At 34.9% G+C, this 24158-nt stretch overlaps 1 protein-coding gene across 1 annotated transcript in view; it reads left to right on the top strand.

The window, feature by feature from the left end:
- Positions 1-24158, top strand: part of LRP1B (LDL receptor related protein 1B) — a 1810989-nt gene that overhangs the window by 1645615 nt on the left and 141216 nt on the right. The window contains exons 68-72 of the mRNA XM_049711954.1: positions 805-911; positions 6218-6347; positions 8011-8117; positions 8456-8588; positions 19072-19194. Coding sequence (XP_049567911.1) covers positions 805-911; positions 6218-6347; positions 8011-8117; positions 8456-8588; positions 19072-19194 — 600 coding nt within the window. The remainder of the gene's footprint in view (positions 1-804; positions 912-6217; positions 6348-8010; positions 8118-8455; positions 8589-19071; positions 19195-24158) is intronic.

The following is a 24158-nucleotide window of genomic DNA, read 5'->3' as shown; positions in this document are numbered from 1 at the left end:
GAACAAATTTCTGCAATCCTACTTCATTGTCCAGATGAAACATATTCCACATAGGAATGAAGCCAAATAGCAAGTCACAATGTTTGGCTTATGTCCTATGTGGAATATGGTGAAGCATAATTAAATTAAATTGGGAAATTATCTAAAATGGCAGGTAAATTATGTAGGGCATAAGCAAACAATTGCATAAATAAAGAGGCAATTTTCAAAAAAGAGTCTCCTCCTGCCTCTTCAATCCTTACCCACCCAGTCCTGTCCAATAATACCCCCATGTATAATTTAGTTCTAGGAACTCTGGATTTTCTGGGGACAAAATTGAAGAATTAGAAAGTCATTAGAATACATAATAAAAAGTCAAGACCCAAATTCTAGAATCTTCAGTAAATAAACAGCCCTGGGTACCCACAGGGAGTAACAAAATGTCTTACTTGCTTTAAGTAAATACATAAAATGACTCAGAATTTCAACTGGAAAAAATTGTTGTTTTGTTTTAATGTGTAGATTTTTATGCCTTTTAATTTACTTTCCTGCTGCATTTTTATTCAACAGTAGGCTATTTGTCTTTTGTCTTTTTTTCAATTTGTTTCTATAATGCCACTTTCTATTCATGACTTTAAAAATAAATTTGAAAAATCATTATATTACGTACCATAGATCCTTCATGAAACATTTTTTCTAAACAATTTATTGGTTCTGCTTGGCTAACCTTTATTTTCTTAATGCTACCTCATGTTGTATGTCATATAAATTTTAGAATGAAGTTGCATATAAGAGAATAACCCTGTGCTATTTTTCTGTCCCCAGAGCCACAAACCTGTACAGTGAAAGATTTTCTCTGTGCCAATGGGGACTGTGTTTCTTCAAGGTTTTGGTGTGATGGAGATTTTGATTGTGCAGATGGCTCTGATGAGGTAGGCATCTTTGCAAAATCAAACAAAAAATAAAGCAATTCCTTAAACTCGCATTTGTAATTATTATTCATTTCAAGGAGTGTGACAAGGACAGCTCTGAATGCATTTTGCTCCTGACACACTGAGATAAGTGTTATATCTAAGCGCCGTGCTACACACATCCAGCACAGGGATAAGCTCTTGTGCTACTATTGACAGTTAATTTTATAGTCTCTTTTACCTCAAGTGGTGAATGGTTGGTTTGGGAATAAGATGTTTGGAAACCCTATTCCCTATAGCTGATGCCCTTGCCATCTGTGAATTTGTTCATAAATTTGCTGCAGTATTTATAGTCAGGACTAATATTTTTATGCATTTTAAACAGTTTCTTCTCCCCAGTCTCTTTCTTCAGTACATATAGTCTTATAGACTTAGATATGGGTCATCAATTTTTATGAAACCGCAGGTTTAGCTTAGCTTAGATGATGAATCACAATCCATTTATAATAAGCTCTACAGACACACAGTTAAGTGAAAAAGTTTAGAATTTCTCTGGATAATTCTGTAATCTTAGATTGTGCTAACATTTATAAAACTTCACGCAATTCATTACTTATGCATCTGTGTATTCATGTTACAGATATTAATCACTCCATGATGCTTTAAAAATAATACATGACACACAGTAATAATCACTGTGATTACTATGAGAAAATAGTGATTTTCTCTGTTGATGATTTCTCGTGTTACTATCAGGAACATAGCACTTGTGTAATCAAGTCCAGTCAGAGATGAAGGAAAAATGAGGTCTCTGGAGCTCAGTGGCCACCATGGCTCCTCCTGGTACACAGTGACTCCCTAGACCTCCCTAGATGATATTGACTCGAATATGTACCTACCCTCACGAAGGGCCTCCCACTGACTGTAGGCTTGGCAAGAAGGAATCCTCCTGCTGCTCTAGAGGTTTCTGTGTTTCAGGTTCAGCTTCCTTAAGTATCCACTGATTACCCGCCTCTTTGGGAGACACTGCAGGTCTCTATTAATGATAGAGCCCACACTAACTAGATCTTTCCCAGCCTTCAGGTATTCTTATCAAGTTTGGACAATTCTTCTCCATTCTCTATCTTGGAAAAGTTCCCCTAATCACATAAAAGAGTCTAGATTTTGGAAACCAATGCACTTAATTTCTCACCTGAAGTCCAGAAAACTTAAACCTTTAGGCTGCAAAGGTCACTTAGGAGAAGATGAAAAATACCATTTCTATTCATGGGGCTATTCACAAAACAAGTCAAAATGAAATTTTTAAAAATGCACAGGGAAGTTCGAGTCTTACATTGCTCAGCTACATATTTCCTTAGTATCTATTTACTCAAAAATTGTATTAAATGTTTCCCAGTGAGGAAAATATATTTCACATAAATTCATCCATATCATTAAAATGTTTTGTTTTTGGTTTCTTTAAAAAAATGTGTTCCATGGGGCTTTCCTGGTGGCGCAGTGGTTGGGAGTCCACCTGCCGATGCAGGGGACACGGGTTCGTGCCCCGGTCTGGGAGGATCCCACGTGCCGCGAAGCACCTGGGCCCATGGGCCATGGCTGCTGGGCCTGCGCGTCCGGAGCCTGTGCTCCGCAACGGGAGAGGCCACAGCAGTGAGGGGCCCGTGTACCACAAAAAAAAAAAAAAAAAAAAAAAGACGTGTTCCATCAGCACCGTGTAATTGTGAAACATCAAGAGGTGGGGATATATTGCTTAAGGCTTGTGATTTCATCTTGCATGTTGTTCACTAGATGTCCAACATACGTAGACAAAATCAAACACTTCTTTTTCAAAATCTTATTCGCATGAAAGTAGACATCCTTATCTATGCCGTTTCTGTCATGCCATAAGTACATGGGCATAGTTCTCTGATGGCTGAATATATCTCCATTATCTGGACATTTTTATAATAATGTCCCTAGGGAATTAAATTAACTCTCTGAAAGGTGGTCTTTCTCTACATTTACAGACATTTAGTATAGTCTATATGTAAGGAAGTGGCTAACACTATGGGCAGCTGATTTCTATTTCCTTTCTAAAATCTAGCTTGATAGGTTTCATTGACAAGAAAAGCAAACAAACAAACAAACAAAAAGGTGAGCTGAACAAATGGCTAGAAAGCATAATTACATACAGGATATTCTCATATTAGGAACAAAAGAAAATTGTGAGGATTAATTTTGTATGAATGTTAACTGAATTCGTTTGTTAATTTCCAGCCAAAACAAAAAAAAAGAAACCAAAAACTTGGATCAATGTAATTGTGTATCAAGTTAGTGGCAAACACAGAGAAGAACTATTTAAAGTGCCTTTAAAATATAATATATGGCCTCTGCATCCAGTATAATATACTGTAAGGACAAAAAGAAATGTAAAAGAATCTTAAACTGTATTCGTAGATGTGTTGTTAAATAATAACATTGGTTTTGCTAATTTGAATTTCATATATCAATATCTTAAGAGTAGGATAGTTCAAATGTTAAATTTTTAAAATATTATTAACACTCAAAATTTTTAAGTAAAATAAAGGAGATACAAATCTAGAAACAATGAAAGTAAATAAAAGTCCTGTAATTAAATTCAAAAGTATCAGTTTGAGATCTTGATTTATTTTTCTCCTTTTTAAAATATATATTCTTAGCTCTGCCACTGAAAAATCCTAAAACCAATGACATCACAGCCTTAAAGACTATCTCTAACATTCACATCATGACCTCTAAATACATTTTCCAATTAACAGAATCAAAACCCCTTTAAGAAATGTTTAATTCTAGGTCTGAGAAAGGCAATTGACAAAATGAGCCACTAACATCTTGTCAAGCCAGAAAACAAGGCTATTGGGATAATGTCCAGAGTACATAGGAGCAAAATTGCAGGGCTTTCCTCTGACAAAAAGGACAATTTGAGCATCAGAAAGAAAAAACAAATGACTATAATATATTGAAATACAATAAATGTACAAAAATACATGAGTTCATAATAATACTTAAACAAATAAAAGCTCAGTTGTTACTTTGGAGGTTGCTAAGGTATCAGCATTCTTAGGATTCACTCAGCCAAAATCAGAATGTGGGACATTCTATAGAGCAAATGACCTGGTTCCTTCAAGTAGTAAATGGCATTTAAAAAAAGTAGGGGAATGGAAAATAGTTACACATTAAAAGAAACTCAAATCAAACTCAGTGTATAGACATCTTTTACATCCTTCTTTTACCAAACCATATTTTTACATAGTTAAGAAAATAAGAAACTTTTTAATGTGGATTGGGAATAACTTTAAGAAATTTTTGTTAATTCCATGATACTGTTAATTTTCTGAAGCTATCGTTGTTATGTTAAAGTTCAGAATATGAATAAATTGGGGGAGAGGATTATGAAACATGAATAGCCAAGTGTGGATAATTGTTAAATATGCATAATGAGCACATGGGTCTTATTATTCTATTCTCTCTATTTTTCTGTATGTTTTTAAATGTCTAAGATAATTAAATACCCCACAAATATAAACACAGACACACTGCATCCACTATACTGTAATCTATTATAAATCAAAATCTTCTGGTGATAGAAAAAGTGTCTAGAAGTATTACCTTCTGTGTTATTGTCAATACAAATAGACCAGTGTTACTGGTTACTGAACTCTTTTACTTGAATTAGCCTTATTGCTGAGTAAACATTAATTAATTCTATAAATATATACTAAGCAGTTATAATCAACACATATATTAGACACTTGATTCATAGACAAACATGATCCCTATCCTAGTGGACCTGAATTACATAAAATGTTAATTTATATTCCTGATTTTCTACATTTGCTACTTCATTCATTCAACCATTTATTCAGCAGTTTTTATTGAATGCTTACTTATTGAATGTGTCCCAGGCATAGTACTGGGCATGGAAGAGGAAGGTGATGAACAAAATATATGAAATTACTTTCTCATGACCAGTGCATGGGCTATTTCTCCAATGTCATACACCATTACATAACTTACCCCTCAGATACAGCACATTTCTAATTCTCCTCACACATGAAAATTCTTTTCTTAGTTCCATTTCTGTTTAAACTTCTTCTGTGAAGCCTTTTGTGAAACCTTTAAGAATTCATATGTTTAAAGCATATTCATTTATCTTGACAGTATATTTTATTGCAATTGTTGGTTTAGGTGCTGGTCTTCTATTAGAATTTATCAAATACGGGGAATAATCTTAGTTTTCTTTACATTATTATTTAAGAAACTCTAGTAAATGGTAAATTTTCAATACTTGGGAGAAGAAGGGAAGAAGAAAAGAAGGAAAGAAGTAAATCAGTTATATAGCAGGTGGTCTAAACTGCCATCAGCAAAGAGAAAACTATAGGAATTTAGAAAATAAACTCTTCTTTCTTACATGGGATGAAACTGGGAAGAAGCAGGGAGTAATAGTTTGATATACTTCATTCACTGGGAGTTTCACAAGCTGTGAGAGTGCTGCACCTTTTGTGAAAGGAGCAGACAAATAGATTTTGGCAACAGTAGAAATTGCTAAACGGCAGAAAAACATCATCCCAGCAAGATATTTCACTGCAGCCTCCCATTTCAACCAGAGCGATCAGACTCAAGGAAAGTAAATTTCTAGTGGATCCCTTTCATTGATCTCACATAAAGAACTGAAAGGCCCCCAAAGGTATCACTACTATCTTATTTGACTTCCAAATAAAATCTGTATGTGAGCTAGCAGAAAATACGAATTGTGACAGTTCATTTCACAGTTCTACAGGAAGAAATGTCAGGAGAGTGGAAAAAGAATATGACCAGCAGCCAAACTGTAAAAGAACAGGTACAGAGGGAACAAAAATGGGAATAAGAGGAAAGAAGGAACATTAGGGGAAGTTTTGCCAAGGCAAGACAGAATTGCCTTAGGATTCTTAGTTGTTTCACATTCATCCTTCCACCCCACTCCCAAGGAACCAGCTGTACTTGCTTAGAAATATTTTTTAGCCATTTTATTTCCCTACAGTCTTCATCGTCACTTACACTTATTAAAATTACATTACCCTATAACTGTCTATTGGAGAATGAGCCACTCAGAGCAATTTAATTAGTTGATAAAGCCATGGGATTTATGTTCTTTTTACATTTCTGTTTTATTATGACTAAGAGACAAATGAAAGTGGAAAAGGATTATAATGTTATATAGTCACAAGTTTAAATGTGACCATCTGAGTTTCTTGTATGTGTCTTTTTTTGGATTTGAAGACATTTGTCTAAAAAATTAATTTTAATTATGTATGTGTTGTTTTTGACAGAGAAATTGTGAAACAAGTTGTTCCAAAGATCAGTTCCAGTGTTCCAATGGTCAGTGTATATCAGCAAAATGGAAATGCGATGGCCATGAAGACTGTAAATATGGAGAAGATGAGAAAAACTGTGAGCCAGGTAAAATTCTTGAGGCCATATTTCATTTAACTAGTATTTTAACTTGGTTAGAATTTAACTTTAAGCAATGATATGCATAAAACAGTGGCAAATAATGCACATATTTACTGTTTTTAAGAAATAATCTGAAATATCTGTAGATAAATTAATTGCCCTTCATATGTTTTGAAAGTGTTTTGGCGGGTAAGATTGTTATTATTTCAAGATCCAAGCATTACTCCCCAAAATTTGGTTTTCTGGTCTCTATATTTTTCTACACCATTTGGAGTTGTTTTTCCAAGACAGCAACATGAAATATGTTGAAACTGTAAGTATAATAAAAGTCAGGTTTCAATTCTGGAAATTAAGGTTATAAAACAGAATGTAATAGTTTCAATGTGATACCAACTGAGAAAAAGGATGTCTATTATTTCTATTTGTATCATGGTCCAAAATAAAAATAAAATTAAGAAGCAAAACCAGAGTATAGGAAGAAAAACCCAATTTATACATTTCTGTTCCTTAAACATGACTTTAAATATACTCATTAAATTAACTTTTATACTTAGGAATTTTAATAACAATATTCTACAGGAAAAAAATACTAGGGAAAAAAATCAGTTTGTAATCTATGTCTATGGTTATAAGCACTTTCATGGTTACTTTGAGAGACTAGGTCAGGATTGCAGATACCTGGCACACACATTACCATTGTCCCAGTACCATGCCCATGGTCCATGTTGCTAATTGATCACATCTTTTTTCTTACTGAATCCAGACATATTCCCAGACTCCTTATTAATACAGATCCCTAGGCAAACACTGCCAATTAAAAGAAATTAAATCCCAAGGGAAAAGCTTTTTAGCATTCCTGGACTAAGTAATTTAGACCACAAAGTCATTATGTAAGTACATTTGGCCACCTAGTAGTCTAATATAAGGCCAAGAACCCCAGAGGTTTGAATACAAACTTAGCAAACTCAAGCACATAGACAAAGAAAGGCCTCATCATTATTATGTCAATTAATTAAATTGGGTATTGGTAGTAACTTACTTATCCACTTTTAAAAAAATTTTTCCATATCATAAAGAAATACTTCGAATTCTACAGACTCTGCTAATCATACATATATTCATATTTAAAACCCCAAACCAAAAAAAAAAAAAACTTCTTAAAACTTATGTAAATATGACATTTATATCAAAACAGCCAAATAGATATCATGGGGTCTATGAGACCATGCCAAGATTTCCACTTTTAGCTTTATACAGTGCACATTATGAATTAACATTCCCAAAGGTCACTAAATCCTATTACAGTTTTAAAAATAATTTGAGGCTTTTGTCTTTTAAATAAATTAATTGAAAATTGTAAAAAAATACATTTAACTTCACAAATCAGGAAGATGGAGGTTATAGAGGGTTTTTTTCTTTCCCTTTCTTTCTTTAGTCTAGTGAGTTGAATACTTATTGAACAGGCTATTACATCATGAGGTATATTTAATACAATGCAATAATATTGTAAAGCACATCTTAAGTCAATATTTAATATCAGATGTTGAATATAGCTCAAATAATCTAAATTGTTTTCATTACTATGTATAATTTTTATATGCTTATATATGCTTTTATCTATCAACTATTCATTCTGTTCACTAAATCTAAATTTCAACTTTATATTCAGCTTCTCCTGCTTGCTCATCAAGTGAATATATATGTGCCAGTGGAGGATGTATTTCAGCATCTTTGAAGTGTAACGGAGAATATGATTGTGCTGATGGTTCAGATGAGGTAAAATCTATTTTTTGGTTAAAATCTATGAATTACATGAATTAGGTTTGAGAAAGCAAATATAGTAAAAAACAAAGAGACAGAATCTTGATTCTTAGCACTGTCTAAAATGTCAAGACAAGAACATTGAATACAGTAATTTCAGCAAATACCTGAATCTTCATGCTGTCCATAGACTAAACCCTATTGTCATTTGCAGAGGTGATATTCATTAAATAAAAATAAAAGAAAGCCCACAGTATAATCAATCTCCAGTATTGTCAGCTGCATGTTCATCTTGCTTGTGACGATAGCATTATCATTAATGAAAACTGCAGTGGCCTTTTGTATTTGAACAGATGGACTGTGTGACTGAGTGTAAGGAAGATCAGTTTCGATGCAGAAATAAAGCCCACTGTATTCCAATTAGATGGCTTTGTGATGGAATTCATGACTGTGTGGATGGCAGTGATGAAGACAACTGTGACAGAGGTAAGGTACTTTGTGTGTGTGTGTGTGTGTGTGTGTGCGCACGCGCGCCTGCAAGTAAGAGAATGGCAAGAATGACAGTTAAGATGCTACGCAGAATATTTACATAGTGTGCTAGAGGCAGAGGATAAGATCATTAAATGATTCTCCTTTTCTAGTTTCATTACATAATAGCCTATTTTAAATAAGCAAAATCTGGCTCATTTTCAGACAAGAGTATAAATTTGTCTTCATATAACAAAGACAACCAAAATGCAAGTGTTTTTTGGGTGCCTATCATGAGCATGTCTTTGGACTAGTTGTTGGGTCAGGGATGGGGATATGAGAAGAATCCAGGGAACATAGCCACTATAGCCATTCCTACCAAAGTATTTTCTGGGCACGTTTCTCTTCCACATTGCTTGCCTGGTTTCTGAATGACTAGAAACAGCATATGGTATACTATACCACACCTACTGATATGCTAGATCATATATAGGTTATAGGTTGTGCCCCAAATTTCTTTCTTGCCATATAGTTGAGAAAATGACCTACATTATTTGTCAGTCTGAAAGAAACTTTCTGTTTTATAGCATCATTTTTTTCCAGCTATGGGAAAATCCTGACAGATAACTTTTTAGTTTAAGTCACCACATTAAAAATAGCAATTATGGCTACTTTAGAGTTAATGAGTGGAAAGCAAAGAAATTATAGGGTGAATCTTAAAATGATCACAAATTGCAGCATTCTTATTATTTTCATAAGATATATTATGAAATATATATCTTATCAATATATATTATATATATATATTTATATATATTGTTTAAATACAAAAGTTATTTTTACCTACTTATAAAAGTCTCTCAATCAACTTTGCATTTTAGAATATTTGGAACATCATCAACAGAGATGATATTAGATATTGACATATGTTGCAAGGCATTTGAACATTCAGGGTTTACACAGTTTAAATGGGCCTAAAGTATTTACTTCTGTCAATATCTAGTTGCTCAAGGAAAAATACCTTCTACTTTCTTTAATATTAGATCAAAACTTTATGATGTCCTATATTTCTATTCCAAACCTGATAAAGTATTGTTATATCAGCAGAAGAAATCCTGTTTCTCATTTGGAATCTGCAGTACCTTATAAAAAACTGTAAAAGATTAAACTTCCGTAATAGCCGTTTCTACTTTCGCTTAAGTTCTCACACTCTCTTTCTGTAATTGGTTACTGTAAAGAAAGCAAACTTTGTGGACATTCTGGTACCAACAACTCATATACAATCTTATAGTCAAAGACTTTGGGACCACAATTAAGCTACTCGTCATTTACCATTTTCTAATTAATAAGCTCTATCCCCTCAGCTTAAGTCACTGTCACCAGTCTTGTTCTTTTCCTTGTGGCTTCCTATCTGGGCTATTAGTGACCCAACTGGTCACCAGTACATCCTATTCACTGCTGCCATGTTCATCTTATTTAAATGTAACTCTGGTTTTGTCAATCTTTACTTAAAGCTCTTCCTGGTTAGATACAAATATCACAACCTGGCAGTCAGGGTTATAAGAGAATGATCCCATTTCACCTTTCCAGTCTTATAACTCTACTAATCCTCTTTATGTACCCTAAATTCTAGCCAAACTGGAAGATAATATTCAAGCAATATCCTCCATGCTTTTCAACATCTTTCTTGATTATTCTACTATTTTGCCATCTCAATACCTTTGCCAGTAAAAATTATATCTATTCTTTTAAGTCCATCTCAGTTACTACTGTGTCTTCAACCAAATTGCAGTCTTTTTTTAGTTTCCCTAGGAACCATTTGATTGCATTCCTGTTGTCATGTTCTTCCTTCTAATATAATCACTTCTGTATTATTTGACTAAGCTTCCCTGTTGGAATATGAGTTTCTTGATGTGAAAAGTTAGGTATGCAAGCAAAATGTGGAAGTACATTTCAGGCAGTGGGATAATTATGTTCAAAGTCACAGAGGTGAGGGAAACGATCTGTTTAGGAGCCACAAGTAATTGAGGAGTCATGCTGTAGAACTTGGTTTTAATATTATGCATGTTGAGGAGTTTTCCAATGCTTTTGAGGAGTTTTCTAATATTAAAAAAGGAAGGGGTGATGGGATTTGAACTATGTAACAGCACAGAGAATTTCCTGAGATGAGAATCAAGCAGTCCAGTTTCTTGTCTTATCTCCACGGACATTTCTGTGCTCATGTTTTCATACTATCAAGTTCAGCCACAGTGAAATGTCTCCAACAGCTGTAGAAACACCTGGAAAGTGAGTGTGTGCCTGGGAGGGTGGGTGGTGGTGGGCAATCCTTTTAGGATTTAGCTACTTTTTTAATATTGGATTTCATAAAAAAATGTGTTTGAACAAAGGATTCCAGGTTAAAAAATCGAACATTAAAGTAAAAAACTGAACATTATAGTATTTGAAATCTGAGATAACTTTCAGATTTAAAATGACTATTAAATGTTTAAGCTTACTGAATAAAAAGAGAGTTGAGAGCTTTTAATTCAACCATTTAGAAATATGTCAAAGCTCCCCTACCCTCCCTATGCTTCTAACATTTCTTGGGTTCCTTTGCTGCTAGGTAATTAAATTCCAATGGAATACCTTGTTGGTTAAAGTGTTTGATCCTGTATGGATGTACCATAAGGCATGACCAAGTTCAGATTTCTAGTATTTGATTTGCTTCCAGGAAGTTGTTTAGGTATTGGGAAAAAGCACTTCAAGGCACTGAGGAGATAAAATGCCAGAATAAACATCTCTTCTATTAAATGTTACTTCCATTCATCTCAAATCTGGACAAGTGAGCTAACAGGGGCCAAGTGCTGGGGGCTGGAAGATAAGAGAGCTGTAGGATAAACATGGAACATTTTCAATGTGAATCAATTTTACTGGTTTACTTTAAAAGGACTGAAATCCCAAATACTATGGAATTAAAAGCAGCATTCACTTTTTTTTTTAATAAATTTATTTATTTATTTGTTGTTGCATTGGGTCTTCGTTGCTGCATGAGGGCTTTCTCTAGTTGCGGCGAGCGGGGGCTACTCTTCGTTGCAGTGTGCGGGCTTCTCATTGTGGTGGCTTCTCTTATTGCGGAGCACAGGTGCTAGGCGCAAGGGCTTCACGAGTCGTGGCGCACGGGCTCAGTAATTGTGGCACACGGGCTTAGTTACTCCACGGAATGTGGCATCTTCCCAGACCAGGGCTCGAACCCATGGCCCCTGCATTGGCAGGCGGATTCTTAACCACTGTGCTATGAGGGAAGCCCAGCAGTCACATTTTTAAAGGTAAACCGTGTTGCCTTAAGGAAACTTGGTGTTTGTTTTGGCCTGAGCTTTCAAACTTTATTCTTTATAGCAATTTTGTTGGAAAAGATAGTTATTCTTTTTAGTAATTATCAGCTCAAATGTGTATATTATTATAGAAATTATAAAATATTATATATTTAAGATTATCTCAACCCAAATAAAGATGAGAACTCTAGATGATTATTTTCTGTGATGTTTCACTTGTCCAAATTTCTGCCAAGAGCTAAGTTATATTTAGACATAGGTTGTTGTTAATATATACTTATCTATTTTTCTAATAACCTCCCATTGAGCTGATCAAGGACATGACTAGGAAACTGGGATTTTAATCCAGCTAATCTCTTTATATTATACCTGTTTTTAATTGTTTATGTGTGCTTCATGCCATTTCAAAATAAACTTGTTAAGTTACGATGTCTTGGAAACCCCCCACCCCCCCAATGCATTTTTTGCAATGCAAATTCTTCCTAGTACAATAGGAAACCTTTCGTAGGTTATCATAAAACCTTTGCCTTTCTGCTACAATTATGATTTCATTTATATTCCTCTTCTTCTTAATAAAAATAGTGGCATATCCAACACTTTTTTTGTTTTATTTATTTATTTATTTTTGGCCACACTTTGTGGCATGCAGGATCTTGGTTCCTCCATCAGGGATCGAACCTGTGTCCCCTGCAGTGGAAGCCTGGAGTCTTAACCACTGGGCTGCCAGGCAAGTCCCATGTCCCACACTCTTATGGGGAAAATGATAATGTTATGTAATGCAATACCTTTGGGAACTCATTTTTTTCCTTTTAACCAGACTGATGTGCTACAAATAGAGTTTTTTTTTAAATAATCAGAGGATGTCAAGAGTTCACAAATTCTGTTTGAATTTAGTCCATTTTAGAATGGAACATGCGATGAGATTTAGTCGTTAGAATCTTTATTCTGAAAGAATACAACTCTATTTCATATTCTATGGATTTTGATATTGAATTAAGCCAAAGCTCACCTCAAACCAATATTCATATCTTTAATACTAAAGGCTGTTCATGTTATATCTTTTTGTTTTCAGAGTTCCTAAATGGTAATGTATTTTCTTGCATTGATTTTGATAATTGAGATTATTTTAAAAATCAGGGCATTTTTAGAGTTGAACATTGCAGATGTTTGAAAGAAAAGGGCATCCCAATGCCAGATACTGTACTGTCAGAAGTCTCACATGGTGACATTCACCTTGCTGCACTCACCAAGGACCTGCCTTTTTCTGTGTCTTAGTTTGTTGGTGCTCAGAGGTGTCAATTTAAGCTGCACCAGTTCTGTTAAGCATTTTTGCAGGAAAACTTAGACCCGTTCTGAATGGTATCACTATAAATTCCTGGCCTCAGCTTCAACTACCACTCAAGATTCTAAGCAATCTACCTATATGTTTTTAATCATCTCTCTCTACCATTAACCATATCTGGTTTTTAAAAAGTTGATTTATTTTCTCACATTCCACCTCACAGCAATAGTAAAAATCATGAGCTTTTTTCAACATCTAGACACAAAATTAACTAAGCTACATATAGCTGTGCCTAGCATTTCCTCCTTCCTTTCTCTTGAAATGGAAGACTTGTCTTCCAGCCTAAGGATAATCCTTTTATTTTGCTTTAGATCTCAAATCCTTCACACTTTCTTGATTCTCAAGGAACTCATTATCTGAATTACCTTTTCTGTCTTTTGTATCCTCAACATTACCTTGTCTACTGAATTCCTTAACTTCCTCTTTTCTTCCTCCCCTTTAAGGGTAAACTTCTGGACTACAAATTCTTCATCTATAATAACGAACTACAAACATTTCACCAAACCCACCACCACTTTCTCTAAAGCTACTCTCTTAGCATCATTTAAATGTGCTAACTATTAACTTCTTGTTAGAAAAGTTTTCAGGTATTTCTCCAACCACTCTGGCTACTTCTTCTCAGTCTCTGCTAGATTCCTCTTTATCTATTCAAACTTTAAACGCTGATTTTCTCTGTGTTCTCTTCTAAATTTCAAATAATAACTGTATTCTGATCATTCCCGCCTCTACATTTACACCTCAGAAACCTATCCCATATTTCAGACACATTTATGCACTAGCCTGCTAAATATCACCACATGATTGTCTTACCAGTAACCTAAATGAATTGTCGTTACTTCCACTAAACCTGATCCTTCTAATGTGATCTTTTATTTATTGAATGACACCAACATTCACTGAATGACCCCAACAAACCAAAAATTGAGTAGTACTGTGTTTGACTACTCACTCTCCTTTACCACCCTCATCTAATTAGCCATCAGATCCTGAGGATTCTACCTCCTGAAGAGCTCTCAAATGTAGCTACTCTAAATCAGGTTTCCATCAGTTGTTTTCTGGACTGCTGCAAGCCCTCTTCAAATTGGTCTTTTTCCTCCCATCTTGGCTTTACTACTCCCTATCTGCATTTCTAAATTTTCCTCACTGTAGCTAGTGTTGTCATTCTAAAACCCAAATCTGATTCTGTGATTTCCTAAGTTAAATCTTTGCTACTGGAAGTGAATTACTAGAGATTAGTGTGCAAGTCAAAACTCAGAACAAGAAGAGCTTATTGACTCTCACAAGCCTAGACTCATTATTCTCTCCAAAGTACATACATAAAATGAACAATGCTTCTTTCTTGGAATTTTCTAGGCTTGCAAGGATGAGCCCTATCATTCCCCAGCTCCCTGTTTTAATAAACATATCCGTTTTTAATATGTTAATACCTTCAATCATCAAATCTCACCAATATAGAAATGATACTACTTATATATGAAATTTAAATAAGTATAATTAAATTAATATAATTCTCTGAGAGCAGTCTTATTAATCTTAATTTTAAATTCCCATCAAGTTTCTTTGTGTGGTTTCCCCATGTACTCCTTACAGATATGAACTTATAAATCTTAACCATACCTCTTTTGTAGCATATGAAGATGTTGAGCCCCATAGAAATTAATACACTTTTCCAAAGCAAGACAAAGCAAGTTCCTATCTCCCTAACCATTGCTGTTTCTGCTATATATTGCTACATATCTAGACATACAAATAAAGTTTATTCGTACTTTGGGTCCTTTGCCTGTGGTGGATGTATTTAATTTTAAGTTAGAACGTCCCTGTATTCTTTTTTTTTTAACATCTTTATTGGAGTATAATTGCTTTACAATGTTGTCTTAGTTTCTGCTGTATAACAAAGTGAATCAGCTATATGTATACATATATCCCCATATCCTTTCCCTCTTGTGTGTCCCTCCCACCCTTCCTATCCCACCCCTCTAGGTGGTCACAGCACCGAGCTGATTGCCCTATGCTATGGGGCTGCTTCCCACTAGCTGTCTGTTTTACATTTGGTAGTGTATATATGTCCACGCCACTCTCTCACTTCGTCCCAGCTTACCCTTCCCCCTCCCCATGTCCTCAAGTCCATTCTCTACGTCTGTGTCTTTATTCTTGTCCTGAGCTTAGGTTCTTCAGAAACCCTTACTTCGCTCTGTATGACAGACTCTAGGTCTATCCACCTCACTACAAATAACTCAATTTCATTTCTTTTTATGGCTGAGTAATATTCCATTGTATATATGTGCCACATCTTCTTTATCCATTCATCTGACAATGGACACTTAGGTTGTTTCCATGTCCTGGCTATTGTAAATAGTGCTGCAGTGAACATTGTGGTACATGACTCTTTTTGAATTATGGTTTTCTCAGGGTATATGCCCAGTAGTGGGATTGCTGGATCGTATGGTAGTTCTATTTTTAGTTTTTTAAGGAACCTCCATACCGTTCTCCATAGTGGCTGTATCAATTTACATTCCCACCAAGAGTGCAAGAGGGTTCCCTTTTCTCCACACCCTCTCCAGCATTTATTGTTTGTAGATTTTTTGATGATGGTCATTCTGACCGGTGTGAGGTGATACCTCATTATAATTTTGATTTTCATTTTTCTAAATTTAGTGATGTTGAGCATCCTTTCATGTGTTTGTTGGCAATCTGTATATCTTCCCTGTATTCTTTTTTTTTTTTAACATCTTTATTGGAGTATAATTGCTTTACAATGGTGTGTTAGTTTCTGCTTTATAACAAAGTGAATCAGTTATACATATATGTATGTTCCCATATCTCTTCCCTCTTGCGTCTCCCTCCCTCCCACCCTCCCTATCCCACCCCTCTAGGTAATCACAAACCACTGAGCTGATCTCCCTGTGCTATGCGGCTGCTTCCCACTAGCTATCTGTTTTACTTTTGGTAGTGTATATATGTCCATGCCACTCTCTCATTTTGTCACAGCTTACCCTTCCCCCTCCCCATATCCTCAAGTCCATGCTCTAGCAGGTCTGTGTCTTTATTCCTGTCTTACCCCTAGGTTCTTCATGACCTTTTTTTTTCTTTTTTTTTTCCCCCTCAGATTAGTTTTTTAAGGAACCTCCATACTGTTCTCCATAGTGGCTGTACCAATTCACATTCCCACCAGCAATGCAAGAGTGTTCCCTTTTCTCCACACCCTCTGCAGCATTTATTGTTTCTAGACTTTTTGATGATGGCCATTCCGACTGGTGTGAGATGATATCTCATTGTAGTTTTGATGTGCATTTCTCTAATGATTAATGATGTTGAGCATTCTTTCATGTGTTTGCTGGCAGTCTGTATATCTTCTTTGGAGAAATGTCTATTTAGGTCTTCTGCCCATTTTTGGATTGGGTTGTTTGTTTTTTTGTTATTGAGCTGCATGAGCTGCTTGTAAATTTTGGAGATTAATCCTTTGTCAGTTGCTTCATTTGCAAATATTTTCTCCTATTCTGAGAGTTGTCTTTTGGTCTTCTTTATGGTTTCCCTTGCTGGGCAAAACTTTTAAGTTTCATTAGGTCCCATTTGTTTATTTTTGTTTTTATTTCCATTTCTGTAGCAGGTGGGTCAAAAAGGATCTTGCTGTGATTTATGTCATAGTGTGTTCTGCCTATATTTTCCTCTAAGAGTTTGATAGTTTCTGGCCTTACATTTAGATGTTTAATCCATTTTGAGCTTATTTTTGTGTATGGTGTTAGGGAGTGTTCTAATCTCATACTTTTACATGTACCTGTCCAGTTTTCCCAGCACCATTTATTGAAGAGGCTGTCCTTTCTCCACTGTACATTCCTACCTCTTTTATCAAAGATAAGGTGACCATATGTGCATGGGTTTATCTCTGGGCTTTCTATCCTGTTCCATTGATCTATCTTTCTGTTTTTCTGCTAGTACCATATTGTTTTGATTACTGTAGCTTTGTAGTATAGTCTGAAGTCCGGGAGCTTGATTCCTCCAGCTCTGTTTTTCGTTCTCAAGATTGCTTTGGCTATTCGGGGTCTTTTGTGTTTCCATACAAATTGTGAAATTTTTTGTTCTAGTTCTGTGAAAAATGCCAGTGGTAGTTTGATAGGGATTGCATTGAATCTGTAGATTGCTTTGGGTAGTAGAGTCATTTTCACAATGTTGATTCTTCCAATCCAAGAACGTGGTAATCTCTCCATCTATTTGTATCATCTTTAATTTCTTTCATCAGTGTCTTATAATGTTCTGCATACAGGTCTTTTGTCTCCTTAGGTAGGTTTATTCCTAGGTATTTTATTCTTTGTGTTGCAATGGTAAATGGGAGTGTTTTCTTGATTTCACTTTCAGATTTTTCATCATTAGTGTATAGGAATGCCAGAGATTTCTGTGCATTAATTTTGTATCCTGCTACTTTACCAAATTCATTGTTTAGCTCTAGTAGTTTTCTGGTAGCATCTTTAGGATTCTCTATGTATAGTATCATGTTATCTGCAAACAGTGACAGCTTCACTTCTTCTTTTCCGATTTGGATTCCTTTTATTTCCTTTTCTTCTCTATTTGCTGTGGCTAAAACTTCCAAAACTATGTTGAATAAGAGTGGTGAGAATGGTCAACCTTGTCTTGTTCCTGATCTTAGTGGAAATGATTTCAGTCTTTCACCATTGAGGAAGATGTTGCTGTGGGTTTGTCATATATGGCCTTTATTGTGTTGAGGAAAGTTCCCTCTATTCCTACTTTCTGCAGGGTTTTTATCATAAATGCGTGTTGAGTTTTGTCAAAAGCTTTCTCTGCATCTATTGAGATGATCATAAGGTTTTTCTCCTTCAGTTTGTTAATATGGTATATTATGTTGATTGACTTGCGTATATTGAAAAATCCTTGCATTCCTGGAATAAACCCCACTTGATCATGATGTATGATCCTTTTAATGTGCTGTTGGATTCTGTTTGCTAGTATTTTGTTGAGGATTTTTGCATCTATGTTCGTCAGTGATATTGGCCTGTAGTTTTCTTTCTTTGTGACATCCTTGTGTGGTTTTGGTTTGAGGATGATGGTGGCCTCGTAGAATGAGTTTGGGAGTGTTCCTCCCTCTGCTATATTTTGGAAGAGCTTGAGAAGGATAGGTGTTAGCTCTTCTCTAAATGTTTGATAGAATTCGCCTGTGAAGCCATCTGGTCCTGGGCCTTTGTTTTGTTTTGTTTTGTTGATTAATGCTTTCTATTTAACTGTAAAGAGAGAAAGAATACAAACATTTAAAAAATATGCACAGAAAGAGTACTCTATTGCACAATTTTTATAAGAATAAATAATATTTCCTCACATCACCAATTTATATTTCTGTTATAAAATTAACTGTTTCTCTATGACTGCAAAAACTTTTTCCTGGTCATTCTGTTTTTAATGGATCAGTCTGTCAGTTTCCAGATAGAACTGAATTATCTAATAATTTTTAAAGTGTCTTTTCTTTTCAGAACAGCATAATTTTTAGTAAAGAAAATTAATACTATCTAAAATCTAAGTTTCTTTACACTTAGTAACATAGAAATGATATGAAATGGAAGGGAATTTATATTTGAGAAAACTTGATTCTATCATCCTATGATCAATATTTTTTAAAGAAAATATGATAGACATGAGTGTGATATCAGATTGTTTTGAAAAGTTAAAAACGAATACCTTTTAAAAAAAAGTTTGGACGTTATATGTTCCTAGTATTATACAGGAAAAAAAAATAAGGAAATGAGACACTAGATACTGAGCTGAGAATTAGAGGAATATGTGTTTTGCTGACTGGAATTAATTATGCTATATCCCTCTGTCTCTTTTTTGTTTTAAAATAAAGGAGGAAATATATGTAGAGCGGATGAGTTCCTTTGCAATAATTCCCTCTGCAAACTACATTTCTGGGTGTGTGATGGAGAAGATGACTGTGGAGACAACTCTGACGAAGCCCCTGACATGTGTGGTATGGCATTTCACGTGGCTCTAGATTGTACTCATCTCCTGATGTAGTGCGCCAGCGTGAATCAATGAAGTGGTGAGGTGAACCACAAATTTTACCGTCCTGGGGTTAGGTAGATAAAGTATAGCCACAGATACAGCTTTTGGTCAGGTAATAAGAGATAACCCTGCTCAAAGTTTATGACTTTATAGAGAGCCCTCCTAAATCTGAACTTGCACATGTCAGCAGTATTCAAAAGATAGATTATGGTCTGTCTAGGAGGATTTAGAGTAGTTGACCTTTTGTATTGAGTAAGGTTCATATAAGGACTTTGGCTTTATTCCCAATTGGTGTTTTAGGCTAAAATAATTTTTTTGACAGATAAGCATGGAAAAAATGTGCATAATCAAATCATGTACTTCCACAAGTCACCCACTACTGAGACTGTGGTTATTCAGAGAAGGGAAATAAATATACATAGAGATATATAGACATCATCTATCTATCTATCTATATATATATATCTTACAAATGTTAGGTGGAGAACCACAATTAGGAGTTATTTAACATTTAAATCTGAAAATCTTAACAAAATTTATTTCTTCTTCAAATTCAAGTTACTTCTGACATTAGTCACAAGCGTGATTATGCAACCACGAACTATAAATATAAATGTGCGCCTTTAGATCACCAAATTAAATGATTTCCTGTATTTGGTAAACACTTTTTTTCTTCATCTCATTCTTTTGCTAATCTCAGCAAAAAGGTAATTTAACTTTTAACTTAAAGAAAAATACTACTACTTTGGGTATAACTAAATAGCACATCAGGTGAATTAAGGAAAGCATAGCATGAGTGTATGTTCTTAAATTCTATGTTCTATTTGGTATATCAAATTAAACTAATTATTTTGATAGGTGATGATATTGACTACAGATGTTACAGAAAAAAATATGAAACAAGGAGGCAGCTTTATTTTAAACATGTTTTAAAATTTGAAAGAGACAGTAGTTAGAGAATTGATCTCTGTAGGTACAACTGATAAGTGATATAACTAAATTTCAATTTCAGTTCTTCTACATAATCTTACAAAGTGAACTCTAGAGAATGACCAGAGATAGTATTGTTTCTGAATCATAATAGTTGAAAAAATATGAGTTTACCAGTATCAAGCCAAAACCTACTATTTTTATAAACTATGTTTTTTTCTTCTATTCTCTATTCCACTTCAACACAAAACTATTGAGTGTAATAGGAAATGTTTGGAAACTAATTAACCACGTGGGGCTCCAGAGTCACCCCCCTCCCCAGAACCACTTCAACGGCCAGGAAATGATTCTCAGGGACATGCTGCATAGCTGCTGGAAAACTTGTAAAATACATCCAGCTTAATTCTGTGAATATTTTTGCATTCCCCTCAGTCATCAGTATCAACACTGAGTCAAGCTATGATGTTCTGGAGACTGTGCTAAGTAATTGGGATTAAAAAAAACCTGAACAGAACATGGTTCTCTTTGACAAGGAGATCTTATTCTGGTTGGAAAATAATAATTTCCATAAATTATATTTTAAGCAATAGTAGAATTAAGTAAAGACAAGGCAGAGAGGGATAAGATGAACTCTGCCTGAAGGGGAATTCAGAAAGCTACAGTTTTGAAAGATCTAGGCTAAAAGTCACCATAGGCATAGAGAACAGTGTGGGGAAAAGTATCATTCATTCATTTAATAAATATTTGTTAAGCTAGAGACTGTGATTATTTGTGGTGATATAATGATGAGAGAAACAGATATGGACCCAGACTTCAAGAGCTGAGAGTCTAGTGGAAGAGGGATATTAATGATCACAAAAATATATAGTTATAAACTATGATACATGCAATGAAGAAAAAGTATAATAAGTTATAAAAATATAGAACAGAAGGATTTTACTCAATCTTGGATTATAAGAAGTAACATTTGAGTTTGAGTCTGAGAAATTTATAGCTGCCAGGTAGGTGAAAGGGATGGAGTGAGAGTGGATGACACAACATTTTAGGCAAAGGAAACAAGATGTAGAAAGGCCCTGAGGTAGAGCGAACCATAGTTTACTAGAGAAGCTGAAAGACATGTGTGCTTGGAGAATACAGAGCAAGATAGATAATGGATGAAACTGAAGAGACAGGAGAGATACATGGAAACTTGTGAGTCTAGATAGGGATTTTTAGATTTAGCCTGAAAGCAATTAAAAGTACTATAGAATTTAAAATAGAGGAGGCACATAGTCATATTTATATTTCACAAATACTGGATAGAAATAGGCAAGAATAGTTAAGACAGTTGCAGAGCTCAAGGCAAGCTATGCGGGTAGCTTGGATTAAGATAATGACAGACCATGATGGCAAAGTATACGCAGTTTGAATGTGATTTAAAAAGCAAAATGAATTGGATTAAATAATGGAGTAGTTATAGGAGGCAAGAGACAGGAAGTTGCCCAGTATAATTTGTAGGCTGTTTTCGCTTGCACATTTGAATAGATGGGGAACACAGGAAAAGGAACAGTTTTGCAAGTAAAGATTAGAAGTCTGGCTTGAGATGCATCTGAGGAGACATTCAAGTACTGATTTAAAGTAGGTGCTAGATATTTGGTTCTAGAGCTTAAAGAGCTGGTCTAGAAATATAAATTTGAGAGTCAGCATAAAATGTAGTAGTAAATACTATGGAATTTGTAAGATTTAGGCTGGGAGGGAGTAAAACATAAAAGGGAGGGATTAGGATAGAATATTGAGGGCCACCAACATCTAGATAAATATGAACAGCCAGAAGAGACTCAGGTGAGTGATAACAAAAGGATAAGCAAAAAGAAAAAGGAAGTATAACAAGAGAAATACGAAGGTAATAAAATGTTTCAAGAAAGATGGGATAATTCCTGAAGAAGCAGGGGAAATTAAGCTTCAGAGCAAGTGAAAAAATCAGTTTTAGATAAGGGTAATGACCCCTTGAAATGAGTTGATAGACTATATGCAGATGCAGGTGGATGTACACATATTTAATGATATAATAACAGTTTTTTAATCTTTTAATTTCCACTTTTTTATGTATAGTAAGGAAGCATGTTCATATATAGAATGTGAAAGGTTGGTGTGGTAGGGAGATTCAAAAGGAATGCAGATTTGAATCATTACTGCAAAGAGTAAGAGTGACGTTAGATATAGATAGATATAAATATATAGATGAATGATTTCCAAGTAGTGTTCAGGGCCTACCTGGCATTGATAAATATTCATATTTGTGATATCAGTTGGTCTTGCAGTATGGTCATCTGCAACATTCCTGGGCTTCCCAGATGCAGACACTGGGATAGCAGATGGTTTCATTCATCTAAGTTTGGGATTCTGATAATTAAGATGAAAAAAGCAAAAGGGCCAGAGAATCCAGATTATTTGGACACAAGTGATTTTCTAAAAGTACTTAGAAGAATGTCCAACATATAAAGGTTATCAATAAATATCAAATAAGTAAATTAAAAATGGAATGTGGAATCTAATGTCAACAGAAATGGAAGTAAAGAGAAAAAGGCAATGGTAAATAAGGAAGAGTTAGACGTATCAATGGGCTAAAGTTTCAGGTAAGACTGAAAAAGCATCTTTAATGAGACTGGTTGAATTAAAAAGTTGGCTAACTGGAGATTGATGTCAGAATTTTTGTTCAGACTTTTAAAATTAGTGGCTTTGTAAATGAAGCAATTGGAGGAAATAGCAAATCCGGCTGTGTCAGTGTTTCTTATCTGCGGGCAGCAGGAACTGTCATTGGCTAAATTAAGAAGATAATTTTGTTGAAATCCACCCATGTCCACAGCCTTCTAGAAGAATGGGTGGCCTAGGTGGATTAGAGTAAAAGGACATTGGGTATGAGAAAATCAGGAAGTTAAGGGGTGCAGTTATTGGCTAGTTTGCTCATATGGATGTTGATGTCACCTAGGATGCTGGAATAATTTAGATGGAGAGAAATAGCTGTGAGGGATGGTGCTACAGTCTTCAGTGAATTGGGGAGGGGGTGATGTTTATAAGGTTAATGAGAAAATAGAGATAAGAAAAAAATACAACCAAATGCCTGGTCCTCAAAATAACAGTTTTTGTTTTTAGTTTATTTTAAAAAATAGAATATGAATATATAGTAGCAAAGTTCTGGAAGCCATAGTAGGAAATTATTATGTCTTCAAATATGAGATAACATGAGGTTTGAGCAATTTAAGAGACATTCCTAAAAAACCTGAAGAGGAGGAACTCTGCTTAGAGAGAAAAACAGAATTTAATTAAAACAAGGAAGGTGGCAAGAAGGAATATGGCATATTTAAGGAGCTAATAAAGAGTGACAAGGGATGAGTCTGTAGGAGTGGCATGGACAAGATAATGATAAGTCTATTATGCCATGTAAAGTATCTTAAATTTTATTCTGGAAGTGATGAATAGCTATGGAAGAAATGATCAGATTGCTGTTCTGGTGGCTTTGGGAAGATTTTAGGTTGGGCAATGAAACTGAGACATTAAGGATTCTACGACAGTCATCTCTGTAAGAAATAATAAATAGCTGAGCTGTTGGAGTTGTAACTGGTATGCATGGAGATAAGAAGGCAAATTTGGGACAATACCAACTGCACTTGTTGACTAATAAGAGTTGAAGCATAGTGAGAGGATGCATTTAGAATAATCCCAAACTTGTGGCTATTATGTGCCACAAACTGAACTATGGAAATAAGACAGAGCTTGTTTGAGGAGAAGGAGGTCAAGGGAAGATGATGAAGAATTGAGCTTTGAACTTGTTGAATTTTAAATTCCCAAGGGAACGTCCTATAATTAACTATGAGATGCTAGAATTAGATAGCAATTGAAAGTCTTCAGAATATAGTGTCAAGTAAATCCATGAGAATGAATGAGAATATCTAAGCAGAGAATTCAAGAGTGAGAACATCAGGGGACCAATGATAGAACCGTGCAGTATTCCACATATGA

Source organism: Orcinus orca, chromosome 7 (genome assembly GCF_937001465.1).
Source record: "Orcinus orca chromosome 7, mOrcOrc1.1, whole genome shotgun sequence".
Taxonomy (NCBI): domain Eukaryota; kingdom Metazoa; phylum Chordata; class Mammalia; order Artiodactyla; family Delphinidae; genus Orcinus; species Orcinus orca.
Note: the sequence above shows the minus strand (reverse complement) of the source record. Positions and strands in the feature narration are given on the sequence as shown.